The sequence below is a fragment of the Eublepharis macularius genome, chromosome 8 (assembly GCF_028583425.1).
Source record: "Eublepharis macularius isolate TG4126 chromosome 8, MPM_Emac_v1.0, whole genome shotgun sequence".
NCBI classification, from domain to species: domain Eukaryota; kingdom Metazoa; phylum Chordata; class Lepidosauria; order Squamata; family Eublepharidae; genus Eublepharis; species Eublepharis macularius.
The window spans coordinates 17097027-17113018 of NC_072797.1; the positions used below are offsets into that span (position 1 = coordinate 17097027).

At 45.7% G+C, this 15992-nt stretch overlaps 1 protein-coding gene across 1 annotated transcript in view; it reads right to left on the bottom strand.

The window, feature by feature from the left end:
• MBD2 (methyl-CpG binding domain protein 2) overlaps positions 1-15992 on the bottom strand; it is a 62827-nt gene that overhangs the window by 21538 nt on the left and 25297 nt on the right. Inside the window, exons 2-4 of the mRNA XM_054987313.1 lie at positions 15673-15832; positions 12488-12625; positions 1232-1322 (exon numbers count right to left, since the gene is read on the bottom strand). Coding sequence (XP_054843288.1) covers positions 1232-1322; positions 12488-12625; positions 15673-15832 — 389 coding nt within the window. The remainder of the gene's footprint in view (positions 1-1231; positions 1323-12487; positions 12626-15672; positions 15833-15992) is intronic.

A 15992-nucleotide genomic window follows, 5' to 3' on the forward strand; every position in this document is an offset into this window, starting at 1 on the left:
CACTATAACCATTACACCACATTGGATTATACACCACCACCACTCCCAGGGTGTTGCTCGTTAGCCTCTTTAAGGCTACTGTTGGCCACAATCAATATACAGAACACTGAATGAAATAGACCGTTTTACGTTTCCTAGCATGGCAGTTCTTACAGACTGGTTATTCAAATGACCATTAGGCATGTGAGAGCTGCAACGATAATCCGCAGTTGTAAACAAGGCTTGTTCAAGGTTGTCTTGTCACCCCACACAATGTATACCCATGCTTCCTCCCATACTTCTGTTGGCCAGGTCTGAATAGGTCTAATAACAATAATAACACAGTGTGCTTATATACCACCCTTCTGGATAGATTAGTGCCCACTCAGAGCAGTGAACAAAGTCAGTGTTATTATTATCCCCACAATGCAGCTGGGGAGCTCGACTGAGAGGAGTGGCTTCCTCAAGGCCGCCTGATGAGCTCATGGCAGTAGTGGGAGTCAAACCAGCAGAATGCTTATTAACAACCCAACCACTTAACCACTATGCTACAGCAGCTCCCTTATAATAAGAACTGTGCTTATATACCACCCTTCTGGACAGATTAGTGCCCCACTCAGAGCGATAAACAAAGTCAGTATTATTAGAATCACAGAATCATAGAATCATAGGGTTGGAAGGGTCCTCTAGGGTCATCTAGTCCAACCCCCTGCACAATGCAGGAACTTCACAACTACCCCCCGCACAACTGCCCCAGTGACCCCTGCTCCATGCCCAGAAGATGGTGAAACACCATAGTAGTAGTAGTAGTAGTAGTAGTAGTAGTAGTAGTAGTAGTAGTAGTAGTAGTAGTAGTAGTAGAGGCTGAGAGGAATGGCGTACCCAAGGCTACCTGTTGAGCTCATGGCAGTAGTGGGATTCAAACCAGGAGAGAACTGCTTCTTAGCCAAACAACTTAACTGCTGTACTACAGCAGCTCTAGGTCCAGGCAGCGCCTTAAGGACTTATCCTGAGCCTAGCCAGTGGCGGTGCTGATCTAGGAGGAGAATAGTATCTGTCATCTCCTGATCACCACTCAGTGGTATCATTCACACATTCAGACGAGGATATCCTGCACACATTCAGCTGCGAGTGATCAAATGAGGACTCAAGCAACACACATGCCGCTGCAGACCAGCCCGCATTTCTACGGATCTTGGTTTAAAAGCTACCCATAAGTCCGCGCATAACACATCACTGAGGCAAAGAATACCTTGAAGGCCTTTCGGCAGCTCCATGGATTTTATGATCTGCTCGCTCACATCTGATGCGCTTAAGCCTTGCAGCCTCTTCTCCCAGAAAAGCTGAAAGATTGAAAGGCCCGATTAATACAGAAGGTATCAAAATGGCAAAGCATTGCAGGAAAGACTGAATCGTCAGCGTTTCAGTATTAAGTTTAACCATCTGCAGCATTCCTGGGTCAATCGCTTAGGGGTATAGAGAAGTTTTTGAGTGATATGTGATTAACACGGGATTAGATTTTATGCATGCTGATTGTTACTGGAGTTCTAAGGGCCTAGTGACAAATTATGCTTCATGCTTGTCCTCTGCGGGGACTTTCAGTCAGATGGTAGCTGCCTACCGGAAACTCTATTCTCAAGTGCGCAGGGATCATGGCACGTGAGAAGGAACTTCATTCAGCCTTGCCTCCCCATACCATTTTTCTGGCCCAAAATGGCTCCAGGGGTACTATCTATCCCACTGGCAGCTGTACATGTGGCACATCCATATATGTGCAACCCCAATGGGCGAACAGCACCCAGTTGGTTCAGGAGGGAAGTCGAAGCCCGTTCTCCTCATGCACCACAGTCCTGATCTGAATCAAGAACCTGTGTGCTTGAGAACCGAGTTCCCAGTGGAGGACTCACAGTCGATATGCGTTTATTTATTTTAATAGATTTATTAGATTTATATCCCCCCCCCCATGAACAGGCTCAGGGCAGCTAACATCAACAAAACAATAAATGCAGTCTTAAAAACACATAAAACTATAGAAGTTATCACCAATCACAGTAATTCAATTCCAGGTGTTGTTAAAATACATAGGCCGCTATAAAGGACATACGTTTAAATTCTACAGGGTCAGCTGTGGAATGGCACTCAGAGCAGGATGGAAAACGGGGCAGGGCGGTCAGGAAGATGGAAGAGGGGATAGATGTCGGTCTTCAACCAAAGGCCCAATAGACCATCACCATTTTACAGGCCCTGTGAAACTGCAACAGATCCCATAGAGCCCAAATCTCCAACAGGAGTGTGTTCCACCAGGCTGAAGCCTGAGCCAAAAAGGCCCTGGCCCTAGTTGGGGACAGGCTCATGCCAGGGACCACTCGTGCCAGGGACCACTAGTAATTATCTGCAGAGCACAAGGCCCTGCTGGGGACAAAATGGGAGAGACGGTCCCGTAGGTATGTCAGCCCCCGTCCATTGAGTGACTAAAAGTCCCCCACGGGAGACAAGTGTAAAACATAATGTGTCCTGGGAGCTCCTCAAAGGAGTTATTCTAGAAAAGACCCATAAAATGTACAGAGGCAACCCAAGAATACAGCTGCCCCTCATTCATTTCAATGGGACTTCCACAAGGGGAGGTTTTTAGCAGATAGTTCTGATCAGTGACTTGTGTGCATTTTTCAAAAACTCATTGAGAACTGAATGTCCAAAAAGAGCTAGAGAAAAATTTAATCTCTCACAAACATATCTGATGTTCGATTGGGAACCAGGATTTTTTAGCAAACAGTACAAAATTGGAATATGTGTCCAGATATTCACACAAACTATATATTCGTTCATCACAAACATAGGCCTGCATGATGTAACATGAAAAGCCCTTCTCTCTCACACACGCTTTGCGGCTTCAAATTCTTTTGCAATTAAGATCCTTCAGTTTTAGTACTGATCAGCTCAAGGGTTACTTTCAACATGCCTAGGCTGCCCCCTATATCCAAGCTAAAAGCAGCTGTATTTTGCTTTGGACAATGACCGAGGCAAATAAAGGAATAATGGATGGCTGGAGGGGACGATCAGACCCAGCACCTGATTGGCCGATGCTGTGGGGTCCTGAGAACACAGCAAGTGAGGGCAAGACAAGAAGAGTCAGTGGACAAGAAGATGGGCAAGCTACATTTCATCATTGCTTAGAGCAAATCTGATGTAGATCTTTTAGAGATCCAACTCTCGTCCCCTGCCCTGGTTTATTCAAAAGACTTCCTTGCTGGACTGATAGGTTTTCCTTTGGCCAGCATACAGGCTGAATTTTAAAAGGGTCTTTTTTGTGATTCCCCTATTCCCAGCTGTAACTCTGGCCTAGAATATGGAACTTTTTTCTTTCACCACTTCCCAATCCACAGCTTTAGTGCCAAATCAGGGTTAAAAGAGCCTTCCCCCCAGCAAGAAGAGATGATATGGCCCAGAAGTACTCCATACCGACATCACCCTTTGGCAGAGAGATGGATTTTAAAAAGTAGTGTAAATCACCAGGGCAATTAAAAACCTTTGATTTAAATCAAAATTTCCAACGCATTATATATGGAACAAAAACCTGCATATTTGTTGCTGAAATCATAAAACACATTGATTTAAAGGTCCATGTTATTTCAATGGTAGATCAATTTAGAAGCATTTGTAACGAGAATGTTGGATCAGTTGTAGAAATCAGGTAGTTCCTAGCAGGGGTCATTTCGTAGAAAAAGAGCTGGAGGAACTCATTAGAATAACTCATTAACATAACTCATTAGCATATGCCACGTCCCTTGGCATTACCGGAATTGTGTCATTAGCATAACTGATTTGCGTATGCCACACCCCCTGGCATCACCTATCCTGGCTGTTTTGGACCCAATCCTGGCCATTCAGGGCCGAAATTGGGCCCAAAATGGCAAAAAGGGGCTGAAAATGGCCGAAAAGGGGCCCAAAATGGTCAGGATCAGGCTGCTGCTGAACGGGAGAGTGACCCACCACCCGTCAGAGGCCCAATCCAGGCTGCTTCAGCCCCAATCCAGGCTGAAACGGGCCCAAAATGGCAGAGAGTCAGGTGGGCGGGGCCACTTGACATGTGACCTCCTTGGGGAACTGCCAGAACTGCGTTCCTGCGTGTTCCCCCTCAAAATGAGCCCTGGTTCCTAGGCATAGAACAGGAGTAAGTTTACCCAGATGAATTAGTGGATAACATCTGCAGGTAGCTGCCAGACCCCGGCACCCAACACCAAGCCACAAGAGAAGGCCATGAACTATTGTGCCAAAGTTGTTTGGACAATTGTTTTCCCAGAGTTCGTCCCTTACAAAGAAGAGCTCCATTTTAAGAAAAGATACGTTTGCATTAAAGTTTAGATTTCAAACCATGTTAGGCTTTTTTCCCAAAAACCAAAAGAGAAAGAAACTATGTTGCTGAAACCAAATCCCATTTAAATTTTTTTAAAAGCTCTCTTTTTTTAAATCCACCCTTTGCTGAACACAGAAAAAAGCCAGCGTAGGTACTGCTGTCCGCCAGACACATCAATTAAGTGCAATGTTTCTAAAGGATATACACACGGCTCAAGAAACATGCTGGGCTAATACTGCTTCATAAAACAACAGAACTCCTTGATCGTGGCTCTCGTGTTTCTATCACTGCTCTCCAGGAGAAGGGGTTCACTCCAGAGGAATTACTCTTAACCTTCACCTGCTGCTGTTCCTGCCATATCTTGTCTTAAGTCAGGCGTTTTGTGGCCTCGCTATTTCAATTTTTTTCAACGGAGGTTTCTGACATGGGTTCCCTCCCCACTCAAGAGGAAACTGCAATTGTCTCCCCACCGGAACTCTGCTGTACCAATGAAATCTGATAGAAATAAATATTGCCATTAAAATGGACTCCTGTTTTGCAGTAAGGGCATGTGAACAAGCGGGAACCAGCAGCAACGAAAATGGACAAAAGGAAAAGGTCCGCACAATGAGAAAATGTGAGCAGGTGTCCGTACACCTCTAGTGTTATCAGTGCTTGAAGATGATACCAGCGACTGTGTGTATAAAGATTCGCAAGTGAAGATGATGATGGCATCTAATCAACTGCAGCTCGTGCATGGGCTTTCTCTGTGGTGGCCCTTGCCCTGTGGAACGGCCTGCCTAAGGAGGTCAGGAAAGCCCCCACCCTCCTGGCTTTCCGCAAACGATGCAAAAGCAAATTATTCAAAAAGGATTTTTACTCAGATAGGAGGGCTGTAATGTAGGGAGGGGGTCTCAGATGCTTCGCTAATGAATTAGGGACCATAGACCTCACCACTATGTTGCCTTACATACTATCTGTTGCTTTAAATATGTGCTCCTATGTGCTACCTGTGCTTCATGTTGTCTAAAGTCAGTCCTAAAATTGCTTATCTCCTGTTTCAGCATTTCTTCAACAATACAGAGTTGAAGAAATGCTGAAACAGAAGATAAGCAATTCTTGCTGTTGCTACGTCTTTTCAAACTTGGATTTATTTACTCATGGCATTGTTTATGGAAATGTCCTTGATACTGACTGTACTAACCTCACACTGTGTAATCCGCCTTGAGTCTCAGTGAGAAAGGCAGACTATAAATGACATCAATAAAAATAAATAAAAAATGATCCCGAATCATGTTTTGCCCTTGAAAGTCGAAGTGTTCCCAATGCAGCAGCTCCTCGTCAAAGAGAAAATGTGCTACCCCTAGCAATCCGTTATGAGACGACAGTAAATTTTTAACATCATTTAAGTTGAAAGAAAGCGAAACGAAATTTCACAGATGCTTTCGTTCGCATGGTTACTGGGCGGACCTCTTCGATGCTCTCCCCCTCCCCTCCAACCCATTTGAGCTGGTTTTAAATCAATTTAGGTTACAATTATGTCAGATGAGCTAGGTGATCCCTGCAGAGCATGCTTGGGTTGACGATGTGATGAATGAGCTTTGTACATCACATAATTGGTTAATTTCAGTGCTTCCCACACAAGCCATTAATATTTTGATGTCCAATTAAGATTAATTTTAAGACAGGAAATCATGACAGTGACCACTTGGGTCATGCAGTTTCTTTCATTCACTGTTTACAAATGTCTGGAAGACAAGTCAATTATTTAATGCCTGCTTTCCCTTCATCGGTCCCAAATATCAATGATGTATTACATTTGCAGAGACTTGGGGTTGATATCCTACCATGCCACTCAGCAATAGCGGTGCATTCTTATGGCACACGGAGCCTTCTTCTGACGGTTCCTTGTGCAGCACTGTTAGGCAAGCAATGTGGTACGGTGCTGTGCCCTTGATTTTCTTTTTAAAAATGGAAAGGAGTTTTGTAAAAAAGCAAGTGGCATAGAGCCAAACTACATGTTATGGGAGAGCAGGCAATACCATTTTAACATAGTTGTTTACAGGACTTTTTTTCTGGGGAAAGAGGTGGTGGAACTCAGGACCGCACAATGATGTCACTTTGGGTCAGCTGGAACAAGGAGGGAGTTTTTTAAAGTTTAAATCGCCCTCGGTGAAAATGGTCACATGGCCGGTGGCCCCGCCCCCTGATCTCCAGACCGGGGGGAGTTTAGATTGCCCTCCACGCTGCTGCGCAGAGGGCAATCTAAACTCCTCTCTGTCTGGAGATCAAGGGGCGGGGCCACCGGCCATGTGACCATTTTCAAGAGGTGCCAGAACTCCGTTCCATCGCGTTCCTGCTGAAAAAAAGCCCTGGTTGTTTAAAAATTGCCAAAAGGACCCAATCCAGATGGGCCCTGCAGCACAGCAGCTCCATGTGATCATATTCCTCCCTCACTGTGTCTTTTCAAGTACTGAAATAACCCTCATGATTATTTCAGCACTTGAAAAGGCATGGGGGTCAGGAGACAGAAACGCATGGTGCCAATGTACTGCATTGGGCCCTTGCGGCAATTTATAAAAAGCTAAATTCTCCCCTAAAATGGCATAATGCATGGTTTGGCTGCCAGTACAGACATTCAAATCTATGACAACTTCCTTCACATGGCCGAGAGCACAGCCAGCACTAGACAAAGGGACCCTGCCCAGCAATTTGTTAATTAATTTACTTATTTATTTATGTCATTTATAGTCTGTCTTTCTCACTGACTCTCAAGGCGAATTACATAGTGTGAGATTAGCACACTCAGTATCAAGGACATTTCAATAAACAATGCCATAGGGTGTGTAAATGCAAATTTGCAAAAGACGTAACATCAGCAAAACTCCAATAGTGTTGAAGAAATGCTGAAACTGAACATTAGACAACACTGGCTGATTCTGCACACATTGGATAATGCACTTTCAAGGCACTTTATCAATCGTTTGAGGTGAATTTTTTGTTCCACACACAAAAAAATCCATTCCAAATGATCTATAAAGAGGATTGGAAGTGCATTATCCAACGTGTGCAGAATCACTCATAGAACTATCCAATAGGGTCATACCTAAAGCACAGGTAGTATATAGGAGCACATCCTTTAAAGCAACAGATAGTGTGTAAGGCAACATATTGGTGAAGTCTATGGTCTCTAAGTTGTTAGTGAAGAATTTCTTTCACCCATGGAGGAGGGAAGTCTCTACACTGAGAGATCTCTGTCTTTTGGTGCTACACCTCTGAAGATGCCAGCCACAGCTGCTGGCGAAACGTCAGGAACTACAATGCCAAGACCACGGCAATACAGCCCGGAAAACCCACAACAACCATCATTCTCTGGCCGTGAAAGCCTTCGACAATACATCTATCTTTTTTTCTTTTTCAGCATCTTGCTTGAGGAAAGATACTGTGCTGCCATTACAGGATACTGTTTGTTGTGATGGAATAGACTTCATATTTTGTCTAGGTTTCGCCAACAATATTTTTGGCCGACCCCTCTGCCAGGACATAGTAATTGTATTAACTGAGTTTACTACCAATGATAAATTTTAATGTAATAATGGAAGCTTGCAAGTTGTATTGGAAACAGTGGGTGGCCCCAACACAAACGTATTTTACTGTGCCTGTGCCCCTAATGGACCAAATATGGCTCCCTGTTTTTAATTTAAACCATGCAGAAAGAGAGAATACAGACCCCCCCCAAGCCACTCGCTCTCATCCCACCCACCCTTTGCAAACCCTATTCTGCAAATTTTAACCAGATAAAGATGTTTTCTCCACCAAAGTTCACTCACAAACTCATGCATGGAAACTGAAATAAAATCTATTCTACTCAAGGCAGCCCAGGAGGGGAGATAAAAAGGTCATTTACAATGCTTGAAGAAGAGGAGATTTTGTTACCCAGTTTCCAAACCATTCAGTGGAACACGGTTAGCCTGTGGCAATTTTCATCTCAAAAGAGTAACAAGAAACCCCATTCAGATCAACTGGAAAGAGGATGTATAAATGAGAAACATTTGTATGACACTTTTTGGGTGCTTCACAGACATAGGCTAATGTTATAAGCCTTACAACAGTCCTACAAGGTAGGCCGTTACCATCACCTGCATGTTACAGAGGAAAAGCTGAGACAATGCAGCTTCTCTAAGGGCTTTTAATGAGGTAAGATTTTCACAGGGGACCTCCTGGATCACAGCTCATCCTCCTAACCATTATGCTGCAGCAGGTCTACTAGGTTGGACAAAGCGGTCCCCTACTGGCTCATGGGACCTGACACGGGTAGCCCAGGTGAGCCTGATCTCATCAGATCTCAAAAGCTAAGCAGAGTCTGCCTGGGTTAGCAATTGGATGGGAGACCTCCAAGGAAGACCAGGGTTGCAGAGGCAGGCGATGGCAAACCACCTCTGTTCGTCTCTTGCCATGAAAAGTCCACCAGGGGTCGCTGTAAGTCAGCTAAAAGGCACTCTCTACCACTACATTAGATCAGGAAAGAGCCCCACACTACAGAAAGAAGCACTTTTGAGATGGATGTGCAGCTATTGACACAGATGCACAGGGGTAAGACGAAGACACAAAAACACCACTCGGTATCAGCCTATGTATACACATGGCAGATAACTCAGCACTCACATGTCCAATAAGACCAGCAGCTGCAGAAACTGGAATTTGCCTGTGCTGCAACTTGTGATGCCAGATCAGCAGCTAGAGCCGCTCCTAGACAATGCACGAGGGCCACATCTAAAAGGGGATCTCGTCAAAAAGCATCGCCCAGAGCTTCAGCAGCGTGGACCCTGGCCTGGCATTGGAATCAACAAACCTACAGACAGAATCTTTTCCAAGGCAGATCCACAATCTCTTACGGGCAACTGAGAGAATAGGGCATCATCAAGAGCGTGCAAGTGATTAGCCATATAGTAGCAGAACAAGATTAGGGTCCAGACACACCTTGAAGACCAACACGATTGTCCAGGGTGTTCATGAGCCCAAAGGCCACGCGGTCATTTTGAGGAAGATCAGAGAAGTGAAAAACAAGTTGGTGCATTTCAGAAAGCCCAACTGGTGTGGCGGGGAGACTGAGAGGACATTTGCATACCGTTAAAAATTGAGGAACTAATAAATTTAGCGTTTCTGTTCTGCTTTGACTATACAGGCGCACTGGGGGCGGGGGAATGTGGTGTGCAATGGTGTTGAGAGCCCAGATTTTTTAAGGGCACCCGAATATGAGCACCTTGTGAAACTGCCTTCTGCTGAGTCAAGTCATTGGTATATTAAGGTCAGTGTTGTCTACTCTGAGAGCTGTGCTTTTTTAGCATCACAAGCAGAGGTCTTTCACATTATTTACTCCTCCTTTTTAAGTGGGGATGCCAAGAACTGAACCTGGGACCTTTTGCACACAAAGCAGATGCTCTACCATTGAGCCGTGCTCTGCTCCCCTCCCTCATTGTACTTTTCCTGGGTATACAACACTCCCAGCCTCCTATGACATCTCCTTTCACAAAAACGGGGTTTCCATTAATCTCCCATTGCCTCTTGCTCTAAGTACATTCCTTTTAACACCCCCATCTCCATCTCAGTAAGATACAAGTGTCAGTATGCACAGGGCACATATTACTCCCATCCTGCAGCAGCTGCACTGGCTCCCCGTAGAGGTCCGGATTAGGATCAAGGTTTTGGTTTTAACCTTTAAAGCCCTAAACAGACTGGGAACAGCATACCTGCGGTACCATTTCTCCCCATATGTACCCCAGAGAGCATGCAAATAAGAACTTACTGGTGATCCCTAGCCCTAGGGAGGCTCAGCTGGCCTCGACCAGGGCCAGGGCTTTTTCAGTCCTGGCCCCAACCTGGTAGAACTCTCTGTCGGAGGACACCCAGGCCCGCCAAAACCTTATGTCCCTTCGGTGGGCCTGTAAGATGGGAGTTGTTCCACCAGGCATATGGCTGAGGCCAGTCTTTGACCTTCTGATTGCTTAGGTGCCTCCCTACCGGTCTCCCGCCAGGAGGGCGACAAAGTCATCTGTCCCCCCATAAGGGCTATCACCAGAATATGATCAAGTATGGACCCCACCCACTCCTTTTGGTTTGTTATGTTCAGGTTGGGGAAATTGGAGGGGGACGCCATCTGATACGCTGTTTTAGGTATTTACATTTTTTGTATTTTAAATCTTATTTATATGTGTCTATATATTTTAAATGCTCATTGAGCATTTTATTGTACTCTGTCGTGAGCCTGTTCGCGGGGAGGGAGGGCTAAAAATCGAAGGAAGGAAGGAAGGAAGGAAGGAAGGAAGGAAGGAAGGAAGGAAGGAAGGAAGGAAGGAAGGAAGGAAGGAAGGAAGGAAAAGTAAGTAAGTAAGTAAGTGAGGGCTGCAAAATCCATACCCCCTGCTCTGTCTCGCCATATCCCTGGGCATCACATTTGCTGTTGCCCCCTGTGGTTGCCCTGATTGGGGGCACACACATCCCCACTCATATTAAAATTAAACAGGTTGGAAGAAAATGATTGCTGTTTTAAGCCAGTTTGAACTCTAGGGGTTTTTTTTTCTCTCAAGGAATTACAGGCCAGAAAAGCAAAAAGCTGCCAGTGTATCCGAGTCCATCCAAATTTACAGGGAACAACTGCCACAGCTAAGTAGAGAATCTGGAGCACCACCGTATGTTCATTAGTTGCCATCACAGTGTCTTCACGCAAAAAAGATTGGGCAGCAGGGAAATATAGGAGGAAAACAGCTGGTTCTCAGGGAGAGATGATATTACAGGTAACTCCTGAGCCTCTTCCCAATGGAGTACTTATTTTGGAAATCAACTAGGGCTTCTGGAGTTCAAGGTCAACCACAAGGATAAGCTTATTTTAGCAGGGCATAATTGTTCGAAGATTAAAGGCTGTTAAAAAAAAACGACTTCCGACTACACATCTGGAAGCCAGAGGGGGAAACAGACATTCAGGAAAAGTCTTTGTCTCCCCCAAGACCACATTACTCAAGACTACGGTGTTTCAGGATCTTTGGACTTATGAGGAACAACAGACTGTACCTTTGCCGGAGTTCAGCTGTCATTAAAAAAACCCTTATTTTTGAACACAAGAAGCTGCCGTATGGCGACTCAGACCATCGGTCCTTCGAAGTCTATACTGTCTACTCAGGCTGAGAGCAGCTCCCCAAGGTCTCAGGTAGAGGTCTTTCATATCACCTGGTCCTTGTAATGGGAGATACTGGGAATTGAACCAGGGGTTTTCTGCATACAAAGCCGAGCCTCTTGCAATGAACCACAGCCGTTCCCACACCCTACTTCTCCTCTAAGGACCTCAGAGTGGTTTTCACAGGGTTCTCAGGTGGCCTTCTAGCTGGACAATGCTCACAAGGTGAACTCTGTCTGCTTTCAAGACCATTCTGGCGATTATGTCGTGTCTGCCCTTTCGGCTGCAAATGTTGTGGCTGAAAAACGTGGTGCAGCCTAACAGGCGGACAGCTGGGCTTTAATCCTGGAGTTCAAAGCCCAGCTCAGCCCTCCAGCTGCTGCACAGCCTTAGTCTTGGATCCCACAACAGGCTCAGCTATGGCTCTTGCGGCCGCTTCATGCCCGAATGGGATAAAAGCGTGGAAAGCATTTTGCAGAACAGGAACAAACAAAACATACATGGCCGGGCATCAGCAGTGAACAGTATGTGCCCATGGAGAAGGCTGGCTTTGCCCACAATGATCTTGGCGCTGGTGGGGGTGGACTTGGTCCTGTCCCATCTGCCACTTAGTCTGAGATGCACAAACAAGCCACTGCTTGCCTTTTTACTCTGGCGCCCGCAATGAGTATCAAAAAACCCAAATGCCCTGCATGGCCGTGATCCTAATTACCGGTGAGGTTCTATGAGTAAAAATGATAGTTCAGAATGGCAGCCTCCAAGCCGCCTACCCAGTGTTCTTGGGATACAATAAAGAAAGCCATAGACTGTCACACATGCCAAGGATTTTCCAGATTTTAAAGAACTGTATTAGGGTTTAAATTCTACGCAGTCCCATGACTGGAACCCAAGCTCAAAGTGGGCTACTACGACGCGGCATTCTACATCATGGAGGCTTATTAGCGAGATTCTATTTTTCTGCAGTACTAAGCGATTTTCTCCCCTCCTTGCTTTACCCCACTTACCTGTCTGGGCTGCTCAATCACTCGCTGTGGGTCCGACTTCACTTTGTTATTGGGGTGGTTGGTAACTTTGGTTACAGGCTGTTTGAAAATAGACGCCGTTTGTCTAATTGGAAGCGTTGTGTTTAGATCTGGTTTACCCTGTTCAAAGGAAAGCGGGGGCAGGGGGGAGAGAAAGGAATGGATTATTTATCCTGACACGCAGAAGCAATAAACGGGGACAACAGTTAAACAGGAACTTCTTTCACATCTTGGCTCCTGACACCAGACACCTTTTCAACAAGAAACAGATCTAATAAAATGAAGTTTTCAGAAATTCTGCAGGCCGTTTGACACACACCACACACTCAACACCTGACTCGCAGCTAATGTGTGACCTGCTTTCAAAGTGCACCGTGCTTGAGGGGATGTCAAGAGATACAGAAGTTCTAGCGTATGATGGGCGAGGCAAAACACGCAGCCCGTTTAAGCGTTCAGTTTGCTGAGACTTTCCGAAGACTTCTCGCTGGTGAAGCGGCTTTACATGTAAGCAGGGCTTTTTTTCTGGTAAAAGAGGTGGTGGAACTCAGTGGGTTGCCCTCGCTGAAAATGGTCACATGGCTGGTGGCCCCGCCCCCTGATCTCCAGACAGAGGGGAGTTTAGATTGCCCTCTGCGCCGCTCGGCGGCACGGAGGGCAATCTAAACTCCCGTCTGTCTGGAGATCAGAGGGCGGGGCCACCAGCCATGTGACCATTTTCAAGAGGTTCCGGAACTCCATTCCACTGCGTTCCAGCTGAAAAAAAGCCCTGTGTGTCATCTTACACCCACTTGCCGCCCTACTTGCCACCCCTTCTGCACCTCTTTTCAAGGCCCTCCTTCTTCTCTGCCCCCTTCCCTCTGCTTCCTTTTCTGCTCTTTCCGTTTGTCACCTTTTGCATTCATTCCTTCCCCCTTCCATGCCCCCCTTCTGAATCTTTCTGTCCTTCACCTCCCTCCACATGCCATTCTTCCAGCTGGCTCTCAGTGAATAGGTACAGGCTGCAAGGATGCCGGCGGAACTGGAGAAGCCTCCGTCCAGCCACCTCCCATGAAGGTGTGGGCAGGTGCCACAAACTTAAGAGGATAATAGGGACCTAAATTTGCCACCTCTGGATTCCCCAGCAGTAGCTTCAACATAATTCCCCCTACCGCAGTCCCCAATTCCACTCACACTTGTATGTGATAACTAAGACCGCCCACCACAATTTATTTCACCTGAATAACTGTTAGTAAGCTCTTGGCCTGTAGAAGCTTTCTTGGACCACTACCAAAACAAAGCCTTCCTCCAAGATTCTGTATGTGGTTCCCTCTTCCTCAGCTTATCCTCACTACAACCCTGTGAAGTAGGCTAGGCAAAGAAAGAACAACTGGCCCGGAGTCGCCGGTCGACTTTCATGACAAGTCAAGATTTGAACCTGGATCTCCCAGTCACATCATGAGAAGAGATTCTTTGGAAAAGTCAATAATGCTAGGAAAAGTGGAAGGCAGTAGGAAAAGAGGAAGACCTAAAACGAGATGGTTGGACTCAATAAAAGAAGCCACGTCCTCCAGTTTGCAGGATCTGAGCAAGTCTGTTAATGATGGGACGTTCTGGAGGTCTTTCATTCATAGGGTTGCCATAGATCAGAGGCGACTTGACGGCGCGTAATGCACACACTCCCAGCTCCCCTTCCCTAACCACTACACAACACTGTAAATTTGGGAACAGGAAGATTTGGATGTTTTCAATATAGGCTTGCCCGGCCTCCTGCCAAGACCTCCTGTTGGCAAACCGGCCACTGCTCAGAGAGGTGGGGGGAGAAAACTAAAATAAAACACAGTGTCACCGACATCACAACGTCATTTCCAGGCACTATGTCACTGACAGTGGTAGCTCTAGGAATTACCAGAAACTCTATGGCAATTGCTAGAGCTACCCTTTGTCACTTCTAGGTTGTACCAGGAAATGACATAGTGATGTCACCGATGTCACATGCATGCCCCCTTGTCCCCACCCCCAGCTCTCCCGCTATTGCAATCTGAGCCTGAGAGGGAGCACCTTTTGCAAACTTGTTCAACAGTGGCAGGAAGTGCACACACAGAGACAAATTTTCAGAAACAGCATCAAAAAGACAGCATTCCAACTTTAAATAATGTTGTTAATTCGGCATGAGAGGAATCAGTGCCACCACAGGCAAAGACCACTGAAACAGCAGCAGAGAGAGAAAATAATAGCTGCAAAAACAGCCATGAAAAAAGGGATTTCAGGGTATTTTGATTGAACGTTTCAGGCCACCATGCCCTTGCTTTGAGCAAGCAATCCTAACAGCACAGGGCCGGGAATGGCATATTCCGGTTCGGATCCTTATTCAGCCATTCAGCTCCCTGACCTCTCAGCTTAATCTGCCTCACAGGTTTATTATCAAACATCAAAACTGTGGTGGGAGATAAAGAATCGTGTATGTCAACCTGGGCTCCTTGGGAGAAAATGCCAGATAATCACAACATGGCATTTTGACATGGCACAGCGTGGTAGATTCTTCAACTGTCCATAAATGGATAGACAAATGCTCCGACACAACAACAACAGAAATAGATTCTGTGACCTATCAAATTATACACATTCGCACAATTGATTCTTTTTCTGCTAGCAGTGAAGATAGCAAAGGAGCTTATACAGGGCACTGATGTCACATCATTTCCCTGCCAACCCCTAGAAATGTTGTTCAATTCCCTTTAATCTGTTCTTCGTCTTATGAATTCTGCTCTCCTTTTTAGAGAGAGGCAAACTCTTAGGATATGACTTCCACCAGGGACAGGACAACAATCTTCAGGGATTACATGAAGCAACCCGGAAGTGGATAGGAGCCAACAGGGGGTGGCAACATGAAGACAAAGGGCTGTAGGAACTTGCCAAAAGATGAAAATGGAGAACAGATGTGGAATATTAACTGGACAGCAGGTCTGAAGATAAAAGCACTAGATATTGTATCTTTTAATTAGGTATAAATGTTCATTTTTTCAATTCTTTCAGGTTTTACACTTCCTCTTGTTTATTTTGGCAATTAAACACACACACACCAACTTCTACCATGAACAAAGATGTCAGGTGCATATCCTCTTTAATAAAAAAGAGCTTTTTAGACTTTTTGGAACTTGCACGTTCATAAAGCGTATTCGCCAACAAACCTTATTTTGACTGAGCGAATCATTTCTTAATCTCTGTTTGTTCTTCTGTAGTTTGCTGGGCATCATCTTCCCTGTCCGGAAGTCAAAGCTGCTGAGATCGACCGTGTTCCCCAGGTACCTCGCCAGCTGAGGCTTGCTTCGGAATTTCTTCCCGCTTGGACTACAGATGGTTAAAAAAATAAACACAGAAAAGAAAAATGCTTGATGCAAGGCAACGAAGTCTTGGTTTTCATTACGGCCAAACTACATATTATGACGTTTAGTAAGCGGAGCCAGGGGTCCCCCCACCTGATTCACAGCCACACGTCAGGTGCAAAGAA